The sequence below is a fragment of the Rhinatrema bivittatum genome, chromosome 4 (assembly GCF_901001135.1).
Source record: "Rhinatrema bivittatum chromosome 4, aRhiBiv1.1, whole genome shotgun sequence".
Lineage (NCBI taxonomy): Eukaryota > Metazoa > Chordata > Amphibia > Gymnophiona > Rhinatrematidae > Rhinatrema > Rhinatrema bivittatum.
The window spans coordinates 133,082,895-133,107,350 of record NC_042618.1 but is presented as its reverse complement, the minus strand read 5'-3'; the positions used below and the strand labels follow the sequence as shown (position 1 = coordinate 133,107,350).

Here is a 24,456-nt window from a genome sequence, read left to right as displayed (position 1 = left end):
TTCTGCCATTCGGATTATGCCTCTGCTCCCAGAGTATTCACCAAATGTCTGGCAGTAATAGCAGCACACTTGCACAAAGAAAGTGTCCATTTATTTCCATATCTAGACGACTGGCTCATCAGAAGTCAATCTCAACAAGGAGCTCTAGCTTCTCTCAATCGCACAATTACTGTACTTCACTCCATGGGTTTTCTCATCAATTATCAAAAGTCCCATCTTACGCCATCTCACCTGCTTCACTTCATAGGAGCAGAATTGAACACCATTCTTGCAAAGGCCTTTCTACCCGAGGATCTAGCAGAAACACTGTCCCTGTTGGCAAACTCGATTCACTCAAGCACACAAGCAACAGCTCATCAGTTTCTAACCTTATTAGCCCACATGGCCTCCACAGTTCATGTCACTCCTATGGCAAGGCTAGCCATGAGGGTAACTCAATGGACTTTAAGATCTCAGTGGATCCAAGCCATTCAACTACTGCATTCTCCATTTCAAGTAACCCACCAGCTACGTTCCTCTCTACTTTGGTGGCTGAACAAGGACAATTTGCGCAAGGGCCTACCCTTTCAACAACCAGTCCCACAAATAACATTAACTACATTAACTACTGAGGGAACTCAGAGATGTGCTGGCGGGTCCGCTGTGTGACCTGTTCAATAGATCCCTAGAAACGGGAGTGGTGCCGAGTGATTGGAGAAGAGCGGTGGTGGTCCCGCTTCACAAGAGTGGGAACAGAGAAGAGGCTGGTAACTACAGACCGGTTAGCCTCACTTCGGTGGTGGGAAAAGTAATGGAGTCACTGTTGAGAGAATAGTGAACTATCTACAGTCGGGAGAATTGCTGGACCAGAGGCAGCATGGATTCACCAGGGGAAGATCCTGTCAGACAAATCTGATTGACTTTTTTGACTGGGTAACCAAGGAATTGGATCAAGGAAGAGCACTCGATGTCATCTACTTGGATTTCAGCAAAGCTTTTGATATGGTTCCGCACAGGAGACTGGTGAATAAAATGAGAAGTTTAGGAGTGAGTGCCGAGGTAGTGGCCTGGATTGCAAACTGGTTAACGGACAGAAGACAGTGTGTTGGTAAATGGAACTCTCTCTGAAGAGAGAGCGGTTTTAAGCGGTGTACCGCAAGGATCGTTGTTGGGACCGATCCTGTTCAATATCTTTGTGAGCGACATTGCGGATGGGATATAAGGTAAAATTTGTCTTTTTGCAGACGACACTAAGATCTGCAATAGAGTGGACACGCCAGAAGGAGTGGAGAGAATGAGACGGGATTTAAGGAAGCTGGAAGAGTGGTCGAAGATATGGCAGCTGAGATTCAATGCCAAGAAGTGCAAAGTCATGCATATTGGAAGAGGAAATCCGAATGAACTGTATTCGATGGGGGGGGGAAAGGCTGATGTGCACGGAGCAGGAGAGAGACCTTGGGGTGATGGTGTCTAATGATCTGAAGTCGGCGATACAATGTGACAAGGAGATAGCAAAAGCCAGAAGAATGCTGGGCTGCATTGAGAGAGGAATATCGAGTAAGAAAAGGGAAGTGATTATCCCCTTGTACAGGTCCTTGGTGAGGCCTCACCTGGAATACTGTGTTCAGTTCTGGAGACTCTATCTCCAAAGAGACAGAGACAAGATGGAAGCGGTCCAGAGAAGGGCGACCAGAAAGGTGGAGGGTCTTCATCGAATGACTTATGAGGAGAGATTGAAGAATCTAAATATGTACACCCTGGAAGAAAGGAGGAGCAGGGGTGATATGATTCAAACTTTCAGATACTTGAAAGGTTTTAACGATCCAAAGACAACGACAAACCTTTTTCCGTCGGGAAAAAAATCAGCAGAACCAGGGGTCACGAGTTGAAGCTCCAAGGAGGAAGACTCAGAACCAATGTCAGGAAGTATTTCTTCACGGAGAGGGTGGTGGATGCCTGGAATGCCCTTCCGGAGGAAGTGGTGAAGACCAGAACTGTGAAGGACTTCAAAGGGGCGTGGGATAAACACTGTGGACCCATCAAGTCTAGAGGACGTGAATGAAGAGTGGGTGGCTCGCGGGAATGACGGCTACTGCCTGGAGATTATACCCTTATTCAATAAACATACACACGGTTAATGCGACTCCAACATTGCTCTAAGCTTCAACGGCAAGAGGAAGTGTGGGAAAAAAAGGATTTGCATTCACAAAAAGCGGGGAGTAGCTTGCTTGTTACGGCAGTTACTACCCCAAACTAAATAAGCCAGATACTTTTCTTTCAATGCATATCCAGCATAGCTCTCTGCTTCAATGGCAGGGGAGAAAGTCTGATACTTCACGCAAATCCAACATAGCTCTCTGCTTCAACGGCAGGGGAGAAAGTCTGATACTTCACGCAAATCCAACACAGCCCTCTGCTTCAACGGCAGGGGAGAAAGTCTGATACTTCACTTTCAACACACATCCAGCATAGCTCTCTGCTTCAACGGCAGGGGGAACGTAGAAAGGTGGATCTATATACAGACAATAACCAACAAGGACTGAGTTACATAGTCTGGGTAAACAAAGGCATGGGTGTAGCTTGCTTATTGCGGCGGTTACTACCCCTAACTATGGTAGATATTCACTTGGATGCAGTTCCAACACTGCTCTCTACATTAACGGTGCGGGTGGAAGGGAAATAGAACCAAAAGGTTACTAAGAGCCAAGAGTAACAGAAGTATGAGAGAAATTTAAAAAAAAAAATGCATAGCTTGCTGGGTAGACTGGATGGGCCATTGGTCTTCTTCTGCCGTCATTTCTATATTTCTATTTCTATGTTTCTCCAAACTAAACAGCCCTAACTTCTTTAGCCTTTCCTCATAGGGCAGCTGTTCCATGCCCCTTTTCATTTTGGTTGCCCTTCTCTGCACTTTGACCAATGTAACTATATATCCGTTTTGAGATGTAGTGACCAGAATTGCACGCAGTATTCAAGATGTGGTCTCACCTTAGAGCGATACAGAGGCATCATGACATCATCCATTTTATTTTCCATTCCCTTCCTAATAATTCCTAACATTGTTTGCTGTTTTTGATCGCCTCAGCATGCTGTGACGTCAGATTGCTCCGTCTCCATCTGCTGGCAGGGGAGCATAAACCCACTGAGTCCATCTGTCTACACTAAGGAAAACAAAATTATCAGGTAAGTAATTTCTCCATTGTCTCTGCCTCAAGGCAGTGTTTTTAATCCCATTTTTTCCCACATTATCGGTGATAATGCCATAGTATTGCAGAGCTCCAAAGGATAGCATATCTCTTGGTACACATAGCTTAACAGAGAGCATTTCTTTTGAACTGTGTTCATGGCATTCCTGATGAAATTTCCAAAGATATATGAAAGGTTCAATGTGCAAATGATCATCAAAAATTCATCTTAAATAGTAAAGCAAGAGAAATCCCTACTGAAGCTTGGTGGTCATCTGGTCATGTAACCAACCTCTAGATTTCTGCCACTGTTAAAGCATGTTACAACTGGAGTAGGAAAGACATTTAAAAAAGTGTCAATTCCTGTTTGTAGAATGTTAACTACAAAGGCTATAACCCTCAGGAATACCACTTGCAAAATGTAAACAGTTTTCTTGAATTGCAGCTTGCATCTGTTCACCCTGTCATGTTTTTGAGCTGATCAGTGCCTAGATACAGGTGTGGGCACCTTAATTCAAAACAGAATTTTTGGCACAGTGGCAAGGAGCCGGAATGCACTCAGCAGCCCTGACCCCACCTCCTGTTTCAGGAAGAAGGGACACAACTGCTGTGGGGATTGTGAATTCTGTTTCAAAGTGTAGTGCTCACACACCTGTAACCATTGATCTGGGGGTGGGAGAGAGGGGGTAGAGTGAGACTTGCAAGTGGGGTTTTCATCTAATTCTTAAGGGTTGGGTTACAGATTTAGGTTGGGTTTGGAATTTTTGCATAGCAATTAATCTTTGATTGCTTTTTTTTACATAGGATATATTGATTTGTCTAAAAGAAGAGTTTCGCCAGAAGAGGCACTGAAATGTGAAGACAAATTTACCAAATCTAAAACTGTAGGTACATTATTTTTGTTTGCTCATTTTCAATGAGTTACAGCATTGCTCAGTTAGACTACACATTCTTGCAGCGGCAGCAATGGTAAAAGATGTATAATTAAAGGTGACGTTTTCTTAATCGACTCTGTGCAACAAATTGTTTAGTGTTAGAAATGGGCCAAGCTCATCTTATAGAAAGTACAGTACATTTAATTCCTGCCCCCTCTCACACTATTTTAATTCAGTGGGTGAGTTTTTACAATGAAAGGAATAGGAAGTGTGTTATGCACAGATTTAAGTTTAGTAGGATTTTAAATATTGGTCTTGTATGAATGTTCCCTATTCCACACACAGGACTCAAAAGCAGATTGAGCTCTGGGATGCAGGGAAGAGGGCTCTAGATTTGTTTGGAACTGGTGAACATTTTGGTGACGGGGAACCTTTTCTGATGGGATGGGCTTCACCTTAACCAGAGTGGAATCTAGCTGCTGGTATTAACATTTAAAAAGGAGACAGAGTAACTTCTTAAACTAAATCATTTATTTATTTATCTATTTAAATAATTTACCTTCCATTGATCCACGAATCTCAATGGATTACAAAACAACATATAAAATAGAAAACCAGACAATCATACATCATAAAAAGAAGCTACAAAATTAAACACAGCAATAACTACACAACAGTTATGAGGAACAATTGGCAGGCATAATACCCAGCCTTAAAAGAAGAAAAGCTCAATCTGGATAGGCCAGAGAAAAGAAGCTTCCTAAACCAAAGCAAATCATTCTGTGATCTAATCGCTATTAGGAGACTTCCAAAGTGCTGCACTTGCAATACTGAAAATCCACTTCTGAGATACCACTAGTCGGGCTTGGGAGAGGGAAGAAAAAGATGCTAAGATGTAGAACAAAGACAGGACTGTTTCTGGCATTAGTATCATGGGATCTATTTAATGTTTAGGTACTTGCCAGGTATTTGTGAATTGGATTAGCCACTGTTGGAAACAGGATACTGGGCTTGATGGACCTTTGGTCTGACCCAGTATGGGATGTCTTATGTTCTTATATGTTATGCACACATAGAGGAAGCAATATAAGGGGGTCGCCAAACTATGGAGAGCCTTAAATACCAAAGAAAGAATTTAAACTTTATCTGCCAAATATAAGGAGAAGCCAAAGGTGAGCTAAAACTAGAGACATGATTGCGCATTGCAAAACCAGAGATAAGACGTGCAGCAGAATTCTGAATAAATTGGAGTGCCTGTAAGTGAGATTCAGGAAACCCCAAAATAGAATATTGCAATAGTCCAAAGAGGACAAAATACAAGATTGGGTCATTGTATGAAAATCCAAATAATTCAGGAAAACCCAGGAGCTCCATCCCTTGCAGGTCTATTGCTGACCTGGAGCCTCAATAGTTTTGAATCTGTGCATCTCCTTGTAGGACGGGATCGGCAGACATTGGGGGACAGCAGCGGTGGTCATTGGACCATTCATCCCTCCATTGATTACCATGGTGGCCTACCCTGTCTGACTGTGGCTGCAAGTGGCAGATTTGGTTATGACCCTCAGCGGTCAGTGACTAGCCCAACTCTCACCTGGCAAGTTGGAAGGTTTTTCGGGATTGGGAGTCCCAAATCTCATTGCTTTCTTGTCCCTTCAGGAAGGGGAGATATGACTGGGTTTTCAGGGGTGCCCCTTATGGGTTGTCCACCCATAAAATGGGTGGCCTTCATTCTCAGTTTCCCTAATAAGAGGTTTCAATGCTTCTGACTGGCAGTCGCTCTCTGTTCCCCACGAGATCTGAGAGCAGGTTAGGCAATAGCACTCTTCTTAGGTCATCCTAAGGTACAGCAGGTCTATTTCACGATGGGAGCTTTTCCAGATTTGTTATCCCTCTCGTACTCTGAGTCTCCTCTTTGGGGTAGCTCCCCAGTCAAGATTAGGGGGTTTTCCTAGGACAAACAGGATGTGGTCCTCACATGGGTGACATCATCGGATGGAGCCCGGCACAGAAAACTTATGTCAAAGTTTCTAGAACTTTGACTAGATACACCGAGCAGGCCCAACATGCACTATACCATGCATCCATGCGGGGTCCTTCTTCAGTCTCTCTTTTTTTCTGCAGAGCTTTCGCATCGCGGTTTCTCTGAGCTTGTGGCATTTTTTTCTTAAATTACCTTAGAAAACTTTTTGCACCAATTTTTTTTCGTCTTTTCTTGGCGCGGGTCCCTCTCCAGTTCCAGCAAGGGTTTTCGGTGGTTCGGTGCCTGCTGGTGTCTGTGGCCTGCTGTCTCCATTCTCTTTTTCACCCCTTCTTTTTGCTTCGACATGGCTGTGCCTAACGACTATGTCCATCAAAGACCCACACGATGTGTGTACCCTCTGTCTGGGGGCATCACACAACATCCGGGGGCACCACTTATGTGAACAAATGACCCCCAAGGGACGCTGCGCTTGCCTCGACAAAATGGAAAAGCTTTTTTGGGGCGAGAAAGTCCGAGCCTTCGAAGTTGGCATTGGTGGCATCGCCGAAGGACCTTGGAGCCGTACCGATGGACACCGGGCCATTGATGCTGCCGGCAGATAGGGCGCTGGGGACCAGCCTCTGTCTGTCTGTTCCAGGTCGAGGACATCGGGTTCAACATCATCGGCTTTGGCACCGGGGAAAGACCAAGCCGAGGAAACATCGGCACCAGTCACCTTCAATGCACAGTGCTGGGCTTGGGAAGGCCCAGTTGATTTTTCGGTTGTATTGTGACACTGAAGGAAACTGTGCAGTCTTCGTCAAAGAGTTCTTCTCTAGGCCTTTTCTTGTATTGAAGCAGTTCTAGACATATTGTCGTTAGCAGGGGTTACTGATCCGAAACCCTGCTTGTAATATTATCCATGATGTGAAGTATGTTTCTTGTCTGCATTTGCATTGGGGTTTTGTGTCTTGTCTATTCTATGGGTTGTGTTTTTGGGGGTTTTTGTTAAGAACCCAACTCTTTTCTCTCCTAGATCTGTTTTTGGGTCTGCTGCTTCACAGGCAAAAGGGGGAGAGGTGATGCTTTCAGCATTGTGCGGTTTCCCTATAGCTTGGAAATCGCCCATGTGAGGACTGCCATCCTGCTTGTCCTTGGAGAAAGCAGAATTGCTTACTTGTAACATGTGTTCTCGGAGGACAGCAGGATGTCAGTCCTCACGTAACTACCCACCTACCCTGGGGGTTGGTTTCTCCATGTATTAGCTATATCATGGACTGAGGGACTCTGCCTAGGGGTCAGGGTGATATTACAGCTGTACGTGCTCAGTAGGACATGTGTGAAAGTTCTAGAATCTTTGAGAACAAAGTTCTAGGCTGGGCTCCATCTGATGTCACCCATGTGTGAGGATTGACATCCTACTGTCCTCGGAGAACACCTGTTACAGGTAAGCAACTCTGCCTTTTCCTTCTGACTTGTAAATTTTTATAAAATTTAAAAAAAAACCCCAAAAAACCAAGATTTCTGCGCAGGACAATGTTTTTTTTCAGGAAGCTTAGTGCTGTTCAACATATAGTGAGTTAAAAAAAAAAAAAAAAGCTTTTTTCTCATCCTGGGAGTTTATTTTGTTGAACATGTTGAAGAGAATTTATCTTCTCTAGTGGAGGGTGGAGGAAAGCCCCACCCCCCCCGTACACATTGTGCAGTGCAGAGGCAGGTGGTGGGAGGAGGTCCGTCGAATCAGCCGCAAGAGTAATTCGAGGAGCAGAAGGAGCTATCTGCCCCAGAAGGGAACCGTTCCAGCTGGGCTGGAAGTGCACTCTGTTCCTGCTGGCAGTTGGTCTGCTGTGGCTGATCTGGCAACTATTTTGTTTGTGCAGCAAGAGGTTTGAACCAGGCCTCCACTCTGGCATCCTGCAGGGCTATATTAGCTGCTGATTTTTATATTGGTAGTTTTCTCTCCATGATGTCCATCTCCTCTGCAGCCTATCAGCATTTCCTTGGAAATTTTACGATGTCTGCAACAGGTGTTTTCTCTAGGGCAGAGTACAACAGAGATTTCTAGTGTTAAAAGGATGAGAAGGTAGGACAAAAAAAAATCATCCGATCCAGTGATTCTTTCTGGCCTTAAATGTCTTAAAGGAGAGTGCCAGTAGGAGAGAGTTGAAGGATGTAGAGTGTTCCCCTGAAGGGGAAGACAGCTGTGCTGTGATTAGTCTGCTTCATGAAGAAGAGCTGTTTCTCTTAATTTCCCATTTCTTGCTGGTGCAAAAGATTTCTGAGGGAACAATGGAGAAAGGTCCCGAGACCTCAGAAGATTCCATTTTGATTAGTGTTCAGGAGTCAGAGTTTCTGTTGCTCAGGTCAGTCAAGGAAATTTTTTTGGAATGGAATTCTGAAGAAAATTTTAAAGGGGTTTGCTCGCCCCCCCAAAAAAAAACAAAGAAAGAAAAGATGAGACTGTCTCTCCTTATCTCCCTAGAAGTGGGAAACTGAAATTTTCCTGAGGTGAATGTGCTGGCTTGTGCGGTGATGTTGAGAATCATGATTCCTGTGGAAGGTGGTGCAGTACTCTAAGATGCACAGGATGGAAAAGAATAGAGGCAATTCTCAAGCAGGCCTTTGAGATGGCTAGTATGTCTCTTCAGGTGACGAAAACTGGCTTGCACTTGTCTCATCATATTCAGAATAATTTTTGCGGGAAAACAACATTTCAAAGCTGGAAAAGGCAGTGTAACTGGAACTGGGGAGCAGCTGCATCTTTGATTACTTCATATCTTGGCCAGGAGCATAGTATAGCAGCCAGGCATTTGTGTGTCTGCAGAGGATCTAGATTCAACTTCTATGAGTTAGCCAACCAAGCTTTCCTTCAAGGCAGGCTTCTATTCGGTGAAGACCGAGCGAGGAATATCACAGCCTGGGGAGAATCTAAAGTTTACAGACTTCAAGAGGATGAACAGCAAGGATCATCAAGTCAGTTGCTTTCTAGAAGCCTTTGTAATGTCAAAGGTCTGTGTCAAGATACCTGTCTTCAGACAATAACCACGCCCAGTGGATTCAGTAAGTTTCTTTATTTAGATATAACTTGTATGCAAGAAGACAAGCATAGCCAATGTGTCTTTATCAAGCGCAGAACATTATTTAACTTCAGGCTTTTAATTAGTAAACAGTAATTCATTACTTAGTATTAGGCCAGCGTTTCCCAACAGGTGTACTGCAGGTGTGCTGCGCCTTGAATCTTTATTTTGCCTTTCCCTCTGGGCCTGCAGGATGTCCTCCAACCAGCAGGGGGCGACAGAGAGCAGCACTTATTGGCAACTACTCCTGCTTCACCTCTGCTGGCTCTCTGCATTGGAAACTACATGAGGTTTTCTAGCCTTGTGAGACTTGCTGGCCCTGTGCAGTTCAGATTGCAGAGGGAAGCTGGCAAAGGTGAAAGAAGCAGCACTGGGTAAGCCTGCTCCCAGACTTCTGCTGTTCAGGGATTGGGAGTGGGGTGGGGAAAGGGACAGCTGAATGTGCCACTGAATGTGGGAGAGAGAGAAGGGAAATTGATGCCAGGAAGTGGGGGAGAGAGAAGAAGAAGATGATGATGATGATGCCAGGAAGTGAGGGAGAAGGCAGGAGATTCCAGGAGGTGGAGGGAAAAGGAAGAGATGGTGATTGGCACGGGTAGGGTTGAGAGAGAGGGAAGTTAATGATGATGCCGAGGTAGGTGGGAGCGGGATGGTAATGATGCCACGGGGTGGAGGCAGAGGGAAGTTGATGATGCTAGGGGGTGAAGGAGAGAGGTTGAGGCAGAATGATTGTGATGATGGTGCCAGGTGGTAAGGGAGAGGGTTGGAGGCAGAGGGAAGGAGATGATGCCAGGAGGAGGGAGATGGAAGGTGAGGATGATTAGGGGGTGAAGGGATAGGGAAGGTTATGATGATGCAAATGAGCGGGGGGAAGAGGTGGTGGAAGGTGATAATGATGCTTGGGGTGGGGGAGAGGGATGGAGGGATAGGGGAAATTGATGATTACAGGAGATGGAAGAGCGGGGGGGGGGGGGGGGGGACAGGTAGAAGGAAAGGGAAAATGGTGATGTTTCCAGGGGTGAGGAGGTGGAGAGAGAAGGTGATGATGTCAGAAGGTGAGGGGTGGAGGGGGAAGGTGATGGTGATGGAAGAGCTGTTGTGTGAGAGGGAAGGTGATGATAAGGCCTGGTGGTGGAGATAGATGGAGGGAAAGGGAAGGTGAGGGCAAGAAGTGAAGGAGGGGGTAAAGGGAAGAGCATAATTATGAAAGCAGGGGAAGTGCAGAAGATAGGGAGGGAGAGAAAAGGTATTGATTCCAGGGAGTGAGAGAGAGGAGTAGAAGGAAAGGGAAGTTGGTAATGATGATGCCAAGGAGGAGAAAGGGAATGTGATGATGCCAGGGAATGGGGGAGAGAGGTAGAAGGAAAGAGAAGATGGTGATGTTGATGCTAGGGGTGAGAAGTGGAGAGAGAAGTGATGATAATTCCAGGGGGTGGGGGAGGGGGTGGAGGGAGAGGGAAGATTAAGATGATGGAGGGGGAGTAGAAGGAGAGGGATGGTGATGATAATGTGAGGGGAGAGGAAGAGATGGTGGGAGAGGGTTGGTGATGATGATACCAGGGGGTAGGGTGGGAGAGAATGAGAGCTAGATAAAGTGGTGATGTCAGGGGGTGGTGGGAGAGGGAAGGAAAGAAGATGATGATGCCAGGGGAGGGGTGATTGATCATAGGGAAAAGGGGAAGGGAAAAGGTGATGGTGCCAAGGAATGGGGGGGATGGAGAAGGTGATGATGCCAATGGGATGAGGGAAGAGAAGAGGAAGTGGTTGGTGTGCCACAACAAAGTGAAGCCTGTGCTAGGCATGCCACGAAGCAAAAAATGTTGGGAAGCACTCTATTAGGCTAATAATTGGAGCTTACCACCTTTGAGTGGCATTACCTACACATGATGTATTTCCATATAAGGCAAAATTCCAGTCCTGTCCAATAAAGGCTTTGTTTAGTTATCTACATTTCTAGCATATTATGAATAATTTTATGCCTATTTACAATGCCTTACTCCTCTAAAATGTTAGCTGCAAAGAGGATCCAGTTTGAGTTAGTTATGGTCAGTGCAGGGCACTAACAGTAACTTCAGAAATAGAAAAGGCTATTATAGTTCACAGTGTGAGGCTACTTATTTTATGCCTATTTCTATGAGACCTGAACACTTAGCTAGACATGGAAAAACCCTGTATAGTCATATGGTACATTTCAGTTTTTTCGAAGTTCCAAGAGAGAGGGAAATGTTGAGAGTTCAGGAGCTACAAGACTTCCCAAAGCTCCCAATGAAGGAATTAGGGGTCCAGTCTCTGTAGCAAAAGATAAGCAGTCAGTCAGTTCAGAATTTCTCCAGATGTGGGCCCAGATTACGATAGACCAGTAGACCTTATAGGTCATTCAGAGCGGCTATTAATTTTTTGTATTTCCTCTGTATATTTTATTGTATTTCTATTGAAAATGTATTCTGTGTAATTGTTCACAAGTTTATAATTTCTAAATATCTGATTATTAACCCTTCCTCAGGGCAAGGTGCAATAAAAACATAAAATTTGCATCAAAATAATCAATTTAAACAATTAAAAACAAACACTTTAAGACAAAGTTCAACACCCAACTGGAATCTATAACTTTACAAAACACAGGCAAACCATACAGAGTTCGAAAACAATGACCACCCCAACCATAAAATAAACTCCTACCAAACAATGATTATAGTAGCCAACCAAACATAATAAAAAAAAGTTTAAAACCCCCGAAAAAACAAAAACACAAAACAATTAAAAGATCTCCAAGGCTTTACTGGTATGAGGAGCATATATAAATATTGATAGCACTGTTTTATAGAAATTCTTTATTATATTCAGGTTTTTCCATTCTCCTAACCTTCAAAATATATGGTTAGCAGATTAATTATTGGATCAGTGATAAAATTGTCTGGAAAAAGACAAAAACAAAGATGAGAAACTTCTCGGCTGAATTTAAATGTTCTTCCAAATGTAATCTTTCTAATTGAAGAAGAAAGACAAGTTTAAGATCAGAAAGTACCTTTAATCATTGCAAAATAGTATACAGTGTAATCTTACAGACATAAAGATTATCAGACAGTGTAAAATTCAAGTAATAAAGAAAACCCTAAGAACAACTCAAATAAGCTCTCCGTAGCATTTTTGCATCATTTCAGAGGGTCAGTGCCATTGCATCAAATAAACCATTATTAGTGCACATATATCAAACTCACTACTTATAAATCTCTTTACATAGAAGACCATCTTGAAATGTTTGTCTGGCTAAGTTCGGTACTTAGCCAGACAAAGCCACTCAGACTTATTCCACTTCAATATTAGAAAATCGCAAGAGATGTTACACAGGAGATATCAGCTTAAAATGCAATTTGTATAAATGTATGTAGTGTTAATGAGTATGTAAGTGGAGTGTTCCACAGGGAAGTGTTTGTTAGATCATAGTACATGTCAAAGATTTATACATGCTGACCTGCTGTGTACTCTCGATGTGAATGTTTTTATACGAGTGAGTGAGAGTGTGTGTGATGTTTTATCCTTGGACACATTGTGAAGTTAATATTTTGTGAACACAAATAAAAACATTAAGCTTTCCTCTTTTTGGATTATGTGATATAAGTTCGGTACTTAGCCAGACAAGCTGCAGGTTTAAATTTCCTGTAGTGCTGAATGCCTCTGACTTATCACCTGTTTACTAGGATAAAAGTTAACTCTGCCCTGGAACGCCTCCAACTTATCCAGTTTAGTTAGCCAGATAATTAATTCAGCTAAGTCTGATTATGCCAGAGAGCACTCTTAAAGTTTGCCAAACTGGCCCAATTCAGCAGAATTGGCAGTGCTCCTCAGTAATTTATCTGGCTAACATCTGGATAAATTATCCACTCATCGTGCTGCCATATATTGACCTCTCAGTAAATGAAGACAGAAAAAGAATATCTGGCCCATCTAGTCTGCCCAGTTTTTTTGTCCACAAAATATGGTCACTCAGTCACCATACCTCATTTCGCCCCTTTTTGTTCGCATCGTCATGTCCTCGTCTGGCTTCTGTCGATGCCCTTAGTGCCCGAGGACCATATCCATCACAGACCCACGAGATGTGTATATTCTCTGCCTGGGGGCATCGCATGATATCAGGGGTTGCTGCTTGTGCAACCAGATGACCTTGAAGGGGCGTCGCGCTCGTCTCGATAAGATGGTGAAGCTGTATTGATGGCATCCCATGGAGGACTGTGGAGATGCACCGATGGACACAGTGTCATTGACATTGGCAGGGCCTTTGGCTTTGGCAATACCACTGGCAGATAGATAGGAGTGCCGGGGACCAGTCCCTGTCGGTCTCTTCCAGGTCAAGGACATTGGGTTCATCAATGTTGACCTCTGCACCAGGGAAAGATCAGGCCGAGCACCAAGGGAAAAAACCAAGGAAGCATTGGCATCTGTCATCTTCGATGCACAGTGCCAGGCTCAGGAAGACAAGCGCACTTGCCTTGATGTCCCCGAAGTGACCCCGCGGCAAGGAGTGCCTATCCTCCATTGATGATGGGGGTCCGCGATGGTCTCCACCAGTCCTAGTCAGTCGCAGATCCACCTCGGAGATCCGAGGAAGATCTGGCCGCCACCCCTGCCTCCCAGTTCATTTTGGCATCAGCAACTTTCAAGGACGAGTTGAAGCACAGAGTCAAGCTGGCGGTTGAGCGGGCCCTGTAGGGTATCAGACCGGCGGCACTGATGGTGCCGATGCTCGTGCACTCTGTTGGAACCACTGCTGGCTCAGTGTCTTACTGAGGATGAGGGTCCCATATGACCCCTTGGTCCAGAAGATTTCCCCTCAGAACCATCTCCTTTAGAGAAACAAAGGAGTTCTCTGCCAGAGGACCTGACCTTCGTAGGTTTTGTGAAGGAGATGGCAGAGGCCATCCTGTTTGTTGATGACGGAGGAGGACACCAGGCACAAGATGCTGTGGAGGCTCCTAAAGAGACAGTGGTGGTCCCGGTGCACGAGACCTTTAAGGAGTTGCTGTTGAAGATTTGGGAGCACCCCTTCACAGTATCTCCTGTGAACAAGAAGGCGGACGGGGTTTACCTTATCCAACAGGCTACCGGATTCAAAAAGCATTAGCCAGCACATCGATCAGTGGTGGTTGAATCAGTTCTCGAGGGCCAAGCACTTTCGGACCCATGCCTCGGTGCCCTCAGGAAAGGATCACAGAGCGATGGACGCTCTTGGGAGGAAAGTATTTCAGGGAGCCAATTCTCACGCAACCTCTGGAAGCAGGTGCAGGAGGCGACCAAGTGGCTGCCTCAACAGCAGCAAGACACCTTTTTGTCGCTGGGGTGTCGGGGCCTGGAGTGTGGCAAACACGAGGTCGTTCAACCTACAATGTTTTCAAGACTGCAGCAAGTCTCTCTGCAGCGGGAATCGGCGCCCGCATAATCGGCACCCGCAGAATGGCAACCAGAGGTGCAGGAAAGACTTGCTGACCTGCTGTGTACAGGAGAGAATCTCTTCGAAGATAAGGTGAGGGATGCGGTGGCCCAGTTGCGGGATCACCATGAGACTCTCCAATATCTCTCCACCAGCACTTTGGACCCACCCTCCTCAGCCAGGAGGTCTGCGAGGCAGGGTCAGAGAAGGTCTTTCTAACACCAGAGGAAGTACTGTCCTCTGGCCCCTCGCTCCTGTTCACAGAGAGTGAGCTCTTGAGGCTGTCCCAGGCAGCAGTGAGCTCCCAAGCCCCAGCTGGCGCCACAGCCAAATCCCGATACGGGGTTTTGACTGCCTCATAGGGAGCATAAGCCAACTGCCTCTACCTGAGACACTGGATCCCCAAGTCAGGGGCAGGCTACGATTCTTTGCGAATCGGTGTCCCAATATAACCTTGGACCAGTAGGTTCTGTCTATCGTCCGCCAAGGGTATTGATTGAACTTACTGGGTGTCCTGTCAAATTCTCCTCCGTGCCCATTTTGGGGGCCGATAATGCATCAGGGGGGTACTGTTTAATGAAGCTCTCCGCCCTATTAGCAGCCAGAGCAGTTGAGCCTGTCCCACCAAGGCAAAGAGGGCAAGGATTCTACTCCAGGTACTTCCTGATTCCAAAGAGAACAGGTGGACTTTTTCCCATCCTAGAACTGAAGGCCTTGAGCAAGTTTCTAAAAAAAAAAGAAAAGTTCAAGATGGTTTTCCTGTGCACTCTGATTCCCCTCCTGAAAAAAGGAGACTGGCTATGCTTCCTTGATTTAAAGGAAGCGTACACTCATATCAAGATCTTTCCAAGTCACAGGAAGTATCTCAGATTTGTGGTGGAGAAACAGCACTTCCGGTTCAGTGTGTTGCCATTCAGGCTAGCGTCGGCCCCACATGTCTTTACAAAGTACCTGCCCGTGGTGGAGGCATACTTCCGCAGGCTGGGCGTGCATGTTTTCCCTTACTTGGATGACTTGCTGCTCACTTGACCATCCGGGTGTTGGAGTCACTAGGGTTTGTCATCAACTACCCGAAATCCCATCTCAGCCCATCACCTCAAATTGGACTTCATAGGAGCCCTGCTAGTCATGCTCGGGCAAAAGCCTTCTTATCACACTCCAGGGTGGTCTCCTTGGCATCCATAGCAGTGGGGATTCAACAGAGTCAGCAGGTTGTCAGCTCGGCATATGTTGTAGCTGTTGGGCCACATGACCGCAACTATCCATGTTACTCCCTTGGCATGTTTACATATGCACAGAGCCCAGTGTACATTAAGGTTACAGTAGTGCCAGACCATCCAGGTCCTCCCGCATGCATCCGAATCACTCTGTTTCTCCAGGACTCTTTATATTGGTGGCAGGTTCTCTCGAATTTGGAATGGGGAATACGTTTCCAATCTCCTCCGACCCATATTGTCCTAACCACAGATGCACCTAACCACAGATGTCCTAACCACAGGTCCACCCTGGGCTAGATTGCTCTTGTAAAGGGGCTCCGCACCCAGGGCCTATGGTCTGCCCAGGAAGCACAATGTCAAATCAACTTCCTGGAGTGCAATCAGGTATGCTCTATGGGCTTTCAGAGATCAGTTGGTGAACAAACTTGTCCTGATACAAACAGACAACCAAGTAGCAATGTGGTATGTCAACAAGTAGGAAAGCACAGGGTCATACCTCCTGTGTCGGGAAGCTGTCCAGATCTGGTTCTGGATTCTGTCCCACAAGATGGTGCTCAGGGCCATGGATCTCGCCGGAAAGAGAATATGATAATGGACAGACTGAGTCGAGCCTTTAGACCCCATGCATGGTCACTGAGCCAAGGCGTGGCGAATCAAATCTTCCGCCTTTGGGAAAACCCAGACATGGACTTGTTCGCACCCCCCTGCAACAGGAAGGTTACTCTGTTCTGCTTCCTATACAGTTCAGACGGTGAACCAGCCTCGGATGCCTTTGCTCACCATTGGGGCGAGGGTCTTTTGTACACATATCCTCCAATTCCTCTAGTGATGAAGCATCTCCTGAAGCTTCAAGAGGGACGGAAGGACTATGATCCACATAGCCCTTCAATGGCTGAGACAGCTTTGGTTTCCACTCCTTCGGGAGTTGTCTGTCAGGAGACCGATTAGTCTGGGTACTTCCCCAGATCTTGTCACGCAAGATATGGGCAGTTTGCGGCATCCCAAACTCCAGGCCTGTCTCTCAAAGCCTGGATTTTGAGAGGCTGACTATAGCCGCTTGATCTTTTGGAAGATGTGTCTTGGGTCCTAGTGGCTTCTAGAAAGTCTTCCACTCGAAAATCTTATGGACTGAAGTGGAGGAGATTTTCCGTGTGGTGTGAGCAGAAGGCCCTAGATCTGTTCTCCTGCCCCACACGAAAACTGCTTGACTACCTTCTACACCTATCAGAAGCTGGATTAAAAAACAGCTGGATTATAGAGTTCATCTAAATGCAATTGGCGCATATGGTGTAGATGAAATGCCCTTCTCTGTACAGGCTATAGCTTTGTGCGGGGCCTGCTTTAGTTGAAGCGTCCCTTAAGGCTTCTCGCTGTATCTTGGGACCTCAACATGGTGTTAACTCAGTTGATGAAACTCATTTTGAGCCGCTGCGCACCTCTGATCTGAAGTACATGACCTGGAAGGTCATACTTTTGGTGGCGGTCACTTCAGGACGCAGGGTCAGCGAGCTCCAGGCCTTAGTGATTTTATCCACCTTATACCAAGTTTTATTATGACAGAGTGGTCTTGCATACACACCTGAAATTTCTGCCTAAGGTGGTGACAGATTTCCATCTTAACCAGTCAATAGTCCTGCCAACATTCTTTCCCAGGCCCCATTCACACCAAGGCGAACAAGCACTGCACGGTTTGTTTTGCAAGAGAGCCTTAGCCTTCTATCTGGAGCAGACAGAAGCCCATAGACAGTCCTCCCAACTTCTATTTTCTTTTGACAGGAATAGGTTAGGAGTTGCCATTGCCAAACAGACACTATACGATTGGCTAACAGATTGCATTTCCTTCTGTTATGCCTTGATGGGATTGCATCTTGAGGGTCATGTCAAGGCTCATTCTGTCAGCCATGGCAATGTCGGTGGCAGGGGAACTGCTCTTAAGAGCAGTTCCCCTGGAGGAGATCTGCAAGGCTACGAAATAGAGTTCTCTCCACACATTCGCATCTCACTACTGTCTGGATAGGGATGGCTGACTTGACAGTAGGTTTGGCCAGTCTGACCTCTGGAATCTCTTTGATGTGTAGAACCCAACTATCCCTGCCTAGGCCCCATTGTTTGGGTTCAGGCTGTCTCCCCCCTCTGTTACCAACAGCACCGTAGTTGTTGTGCCCATTGGCACCTGGTTGGTGCTTGTTGATCCCCTTTTGTATTGGGGAGCAGCCTGTAGCTAGGGATTCACCCATCTGAGGACTCCCATCCTGCTTGCTCTAGGAGAAAGCAGAGTTGCTTACCCTGTATCAGGTGTTTCTCCTAAGACAGCAGGATGTTTAGTCCTCACGAATCCCGCCCACCACCTTGCAGAGCTGGGTTTCTCTCTATTTTTTTTTTGTTTTTTATTTTTTCATAAATCTATGTTACGAGACTGATGGAGGGACCTTGCGTGGATGTGTGGTATAGGGCATGTTGGGCATGCTCAGTATGCCTAGTCAAAGTTCTAGAAATTTTGACATACGTTTTCCGTGCTGGGCTCCATCCGATGATGTCACCCATGTGTGAGAACTAACATCCTGCTATACTAGGAGAGCACCTGTTACAGGTAAGCAATTCTGCTTTACAGAACTTGCTGCCTGCCAGGCAGAGCTAGCAGCTAGTCAGTTCTACCATTACAGCTTGTCAGACAACCCAGCCACATAGTTGCCTATGTTTCTACTAGGACTTCTAATCTTTAATACAAGAGAGATAACCATACCTTCAGAAAAAGTCCTATTTACCAGTTAACGAAAGAGAACTTTTCAAAGGACATCACTTATCTAGCCAATCCAGATAACTAGGGCCACATGGGATCTTCAGTGTCTGAGTAATGGTAATTCTGACTACCAAAAGCAGCCATAAAAGCCATCTCCCAAGTGGCCCAGTTACTGAAAGCTACAACAGATGATATTTAAATTGTTTGACAGTAGTCACTTTCTATAGTACTTCATACTTAATTTGTTTTTAAAAATTCTCTCTCGTTTGTATTGAAGGTTTACAGCATCCTGCGTCACGTTGCAGAAGTGTTAGAGTATACCAAGGATGAGCAGCTGGAGAGCTTGTTCCAGAGAACAGCCTGGGTCTTCGATGACAAGTACAAAAGGCCGGGATATGGAGCCTATGATGCATTTAAACATGCAGTTTCGTAAGGGCACCTTTCTGTTCTGCCTAAGTTTTGTAACAATGATGTCAGAGTGGTACATTTGTTAAGAGTTCCATATGTGCAACACTAAGCAGTAATACTTCCCACAATTTCAACTAACCTTTTTGGGTTTTGAACTTGTAACGTACTTGCATTAAATAAAAGCCTGAAATCAGTCATACAAAACAATCTGCAAGACAGTAGTGAGGACTATGAGAAACATAGGATAGGAAGGAGAACATAAGGAAATCCAGGGAGAGTGGCAGAGCATCATCTTAGTATCATGTGTGCTAATGCTTAGTCTTGTTAACAGAATCGCAGATCTGTAGCAGAGGCAGACATAGATATGGTACAGTCACCAAGTTTTGGTGTACTAGAAATCAGGATTGGGATGTGACCACCTAGGGCACAATCTCTTCAGAAAAAACAGAGTAGGGAATAGGACAACCACAGAACTCAGGGAGAGCAGAATTACTGTGAGTTACTCTGGAAAATCCCAAGTCGATTTTGTTATATATAGATATAATATAAAGGCCTTCAGCTCAGGGACAAAAGGCATGAAAGGAGTGTTGTTTTTAAGTATATGATGTAGCCTATCACTGTTCCTCATGAGAGGTAGAAGATTGAGTACTTATCTATTTAAAGCACTCATATTCTGCTGATCTTAAAATTATTGTTCTCATTGAATTGCAAACCAAAAACACACAAAGTGGAAGAGTAGCCTATTGGTTTGAACTGGAGAATGAGAATCAGGGAAACCAGACTTCAGATCCTGATGATGCTCTCTGTGACCTTGGGCAAATCCCGTCACCCTTTATTGGCTGAGGTATCACTTTAGGTTGTAAACTATTTGTGAATAAGTAAATACCTACAGTACCTGAATGTAGTTTGCCTTGAGCTACCAAATAAAAAGCAAGTACTAAATATATTAAAATATGAAATAATATTCAGCAATATACAAAACAATATCACATAAATTATAACTAGCAAAACTAATAACTTTCTTAACAAAAGAGACAAAATATTGTATTTGTTTTATGTTGATATAATTATACTTTTTTGTGATGAATGATGTAAACCTCTTTGCATATGAGTTTGGCAGGCTGGTACACAAAGGGGTGATCCTATATGTTAGTGTCTTCAGTCTACCACAAGTTGTCTGCAGTCTTATCTACTGTAGTATGAGAAACATAAACATATGATGGCAGAAAAAGACCATTCCTGTTTATCCAATCTGCACATTCACACCAACTACTCAGCTTTATGATTTCTACCACTCCCTCAGAGATCCTCTGTGTTTATCCCATGCCCTCTTGAATTCAGGTACTGTCTTTTGTCTCCATCAGATGTTCCATACAGCCTCTACAACTGCGTCAGCTAGAAGTGGAGAAGTCCTGAGTGGCTTACAAGGGTTGTTCCTCAGACAGTTAGTTGAAGAGGGTTTAAAAGTTCTCAGTGAAGATCAGTGGGTCCACTCTTCACTTGTACATTTCAAGGGATGCTTGTCTGAAATTTACAAGGATTGGGCCCTAATAACTACTGATCAATAAGAAACTTTTCCCCTTATATCTTGCTTGCCTGATAGTCGACGCATTCATGATTTCTTTTTTCTTCGCATCTAAAGCAGGAGGCGATGGAGTGAGCTCTGGATCAGTTTTTCCATTAGACAGCAGTGATTCCAGTGTCAGGATGACAATGTGGTCAGGGGCATTATTCTGAAAAAAAAGAGGAAAGCACATTCTGTCCTATTCTGGATTTTAAAAAAAGTAAATGCTTCCTTAAAGGTATCCATTTTCGCATGAAGACTCTCTTCTCATCAATAATTGCGGCTGTAAGGTAGGAGAAGTTCTTGCATCCCTAGATATTTAGGAGGCTTATGCACTCATACTACTCCAGAAGTATCATCAAAAGTTTATACAACTTGTGATTCTTGAAGTCACTTTTTCAGTTTCAGGCCCTGCCAGTCGGTCTGGCGATAGCTCCTCGTTCCTTTTCAAAGGTCATAGTTGTACTTGCAGTGGCTCTGAGGAACGGAGGAGTCATGGTACTACTCTTTATCAATTTTCCCAAAAGCAGGTTTTATTCATCTCAAGTCAGCGTATCTGGGAAAGCCTACCACCCTGGGCCATGCCACCATGAGGGCTCCCGATCTCATTTGATCTTGGAAACTAAGCAAGGTTTGGCCCGATTAGTACTTGGATGGGAGATGGCTTGGGAATACCAGGTGCTGGTGCTGATTTGCAGATTTTTGTGAATGGGGTGTCCTATGGCCTGAACTCAATGACTTTGATATCAGATCTGGTTCCTTGGGCAGTGGCTTGTGGCCATTGTAGAGGGCTCTTCTATGGAGATGGAATCTGCAGTCGCAAGATTATGAGGTCAGGCTGCCCCTTTGGAGTGAGGCAAAGTTAGTTCTGTCCTGGTGGCTCTTGGATCTAAATTTGTCAGTGTGGATTTGGAGTTTCTGGACTGGATAACAGTGACTACAGCTGCCATCCTAAAGTGCTGGGGAGCAGTTTGTCAAGGACAAGTGCCTCAAGGTCTTTGGACTGTAGTTGAGGCATTCTGGAGATGAGGGCAACCAGAAGAATACTAATGGCCTTTCTGCCCCTTATCAAGGATTGGGTGGTGAGGGTTTTGTCAGACCAGTGTCAGCCCTGATGTACCTGAACAAGCAATATGGAGCTAGGAGTCGGATACTGGCACTGGAAATAAGTCAGTTGTTCCAATGGGTGGCACATCATCTGATAGCTCAGTCGGCTTCCCTCTTCGCCAAGATGGAAAATGTGCAGGTGGATTTCTTTGAGCAGGCACCTGTTGGAACCTGGGAAATACTGGCGAGGAAGACAATTGTGAACATCAGCTCTAGGTGGGGGATGCCTCACATGGATTTGATGGCAACAAGGTTAATTTTCAAGGTCCCGTGGGTTTTCAGTCGCAGAAGAAAGATACAAGCAGAGGACTTGGATGCTCTGGCACAAGCTTGATCACAAACTTGGCTTCTATATGTGTTTCCTTCATGGTCTCTAATAGGGAAAGTACTTAGGCAGATAGGTGTTTGGGAACAATGATTCTCATAGCCTCCGAGTGGTCGAAGGAAATTTGTAACACCTAGCTGTTCAGACTTAGGATACAGGCTCCTCTGCGACTCGCATATGTTTCAAGTCTTCTGTATCAAGGTTTATTTTGCTTGGAGCAGGTGGACGCTTTGTATCGCAGCTCGCTTCTTGAGGTGGGAAGGCTATGAGGAAAAGGATATTAGAAGGAGGTTTTTTTTACCTTGCTGCAGGCTAAGAAAGCATCAGTTTCCTTGGTTTATGTTCGGGTGTGTAAGGTGTTTGAGATTTGGTATCGTGAAGCTGGGTTATCTCCTTTTGCTGCATCTGTTTCTTCCTTTCTTTCCTTTTCTGTGGAAAGAAAAGTCTGGCTCAAAATTTTCTTATAGTCAAAGGCGCTGTGCTGTCTGATTATAGAGGTAAAGTATAGAGTTTCTCTTTGCCTTCTCATACAGATGTGCTCAGGTTTTTGAGGGCCTTGAAACTTTTATAACCTCCATTTCAGGAAGCTGGTGCCTATGTGGAATCTCAGCTTGGTCTTAAAGGTATATTATGTACAACTCTGTTTGAACCTATCTGCGAGGCATTTCTAAAGAATCTTCCTCTAAAGACTGTCTTTCTTGTAGTTATTTACTCTGCAAGGCATATTTCTGAACTGTAAGCGTGGTCATGCAGGGATCCTGTCCTGAAGTTTTTGGAACAGGGCTTTTCCTTTTTTTCCCCAAGGTGGTTTCTTTGTTCCATCTGGATCAGTTGAAGGAATTGCCTTCCTTTAGGAGGTCCGGTTGTGTTGCAAAGGATCCATGCAGGGCATTTCATGTACTGGTTGTGCGTAGAGTTCTGCCTCAATATTTGTAGGTGACAAATACGTTCAGGTGAATAGATCATCCTTTTGTCTTGTTTTCTGGTCATTAGAAGGGTGTACTTGCTCTAAAGCTATTTTCACCAGTTCATTGCATCTGCCTTTATTTCCAGAAGCTTGGCAGTCCCTGAGAGTCTTAAAGTTCACTCCACTAGGGGTTAGGTAGCTTCATGGGCGAAGTGTCAGTTGTTGCTACAAGACATTTGTTTAGTGGTGACTCAGTTTTCATGGCATACCTTTTTTTTCAACAGTATAGATTAGATGTCCATACTTCAGACACTGCTGCCTTTTGGGGCAGGAGTTTTCCAAGCTGTTCTTTCATATTCCCTCTCAGTTTTCGCGGGTTTGAGTTCATCCCAACTGTGTGGACTGGTCTGATGGATGAGGACAGAAAAATTGATTCTTTCTTGCTCATTTTCTTTCCTTTAGTCCAGAATTCCACCTTTTTGACTAAAGACTGCTCTTCTGTATGTTTATATAAGGAGTTTTTGACTAAGGATTGTTGTGCTTTTTCTCATAGGGCATTCATACCCTCTTGTAGAAGGGGGGGACAAGGCTAGTTTAGAGGTTCCCTAGTAAAAAAAAAAAAAAAAAAAAAAAAAAAAGTTTCCCATTGCTCATGGGGGTTCTTTATTAGCTTTGATATATAATTACTGAGATACTGCAGATGGGTGCACTGTGTAAGTAACAAGCATATACAGCAAAGCTTTTGTTCTCTGTCTCCATCTGTTGGTAGGGGAGAAAAACTCAACTGTCTGGACTGGTCTGGTAGACTCAAGGAAAGAAAATTAGCAGGGAAGAATCAATTTTTCCTTAGAAACTTGCTAGGCGGACTGGATGGAACATTTGGTCTTTTTCTGCCATCATTATATGTTACTATGAGATGGAAGGCATTGGTAGGGACAATATTGAGAGTTTGGGTAAAGGACTTTGGGTGGACGGGGGAAGGCAGACATGGGGAAGCTTGGATGTTGGTTTAAATATGGCAACTTGTGTGCTCATCTGCTTAGAACAGTAGAAAACCAAAGAGAGAAAATAACAAAACTAACTTTGATAAGGAGCAGGCAGTCAAAGTTGAACAATTAACAGCTGGGATATATCCTTAGGTTAAGCAGTGTAAATGGTAACAATTGGGCAAACTGGGTGCCCAGTTGGGTTTCAACTTCCAATGCCTGTTAAACTAAGAACCTTAATTAAATCACACAATATAAATCAAAAAACAATACAGACAAAATATCAGTAACTAATGAGAAACAGACGTCGGTATAGTGCTTTCACCCAAAACAAAATATTTTAAAGAGCAGACCAGTTCAAAAATGATCATCATACTACCCCACGGATACTGAAGCTAATGTTTAGGCTTTCAGTTTTTTCACCACTTTTGGGTGCACTTTAATTCCTTTAAGAGTTTTTTTTTGTTGACTTTTTAAGTGTTTTTTTTTAATATAAAAAAGAGATACTTCCCACGTTTCGCTCACGCTGCCTCAGGGGCTTGCCAGTACAACTTCTTCAATCAGCAGTAAGGTGTATCTCTCAAGATTATTGCTCTAAAGTAAGAGAACGTTTCTTAAGAAAATATAATAATGACACATCATCAGGATAAACATATATCAGCTTCACTGAATACATCAAACACAATACATACTCACGAAAA

At 44.6% G+C, this 24,456-nt stretch overlaps 1 protein-coding gene across 2 annotated transcripts in view; it reads left to right on the top strand.

Annotated features, from left to right (window-relative positions):
* The window catches only part of EIF2S1 (eukaryotic translation initiation factor 2 subunit alpha), a 59,805-nt gene that overhangs the window by 25,538 nt on the left and 9,811 nt on the right, over positions 1-24,456 (top strand). For both annotated transcript variants that reach the window (XM_029598865.1, XM_029598864.1), the window contains exons 3-4: positions 3,969-4,048; positions 18,736-18,887. In XM_029598865.1, the coding sequence (XP_029454725.1) occupies positions 3,969-4,048; positions 18,736-18,887 (232 nt within the window). The remainder of the gene's footprint in view (positions 1-3,968; positions 4,049-18,735; positions 18,888-24,456) is intronic.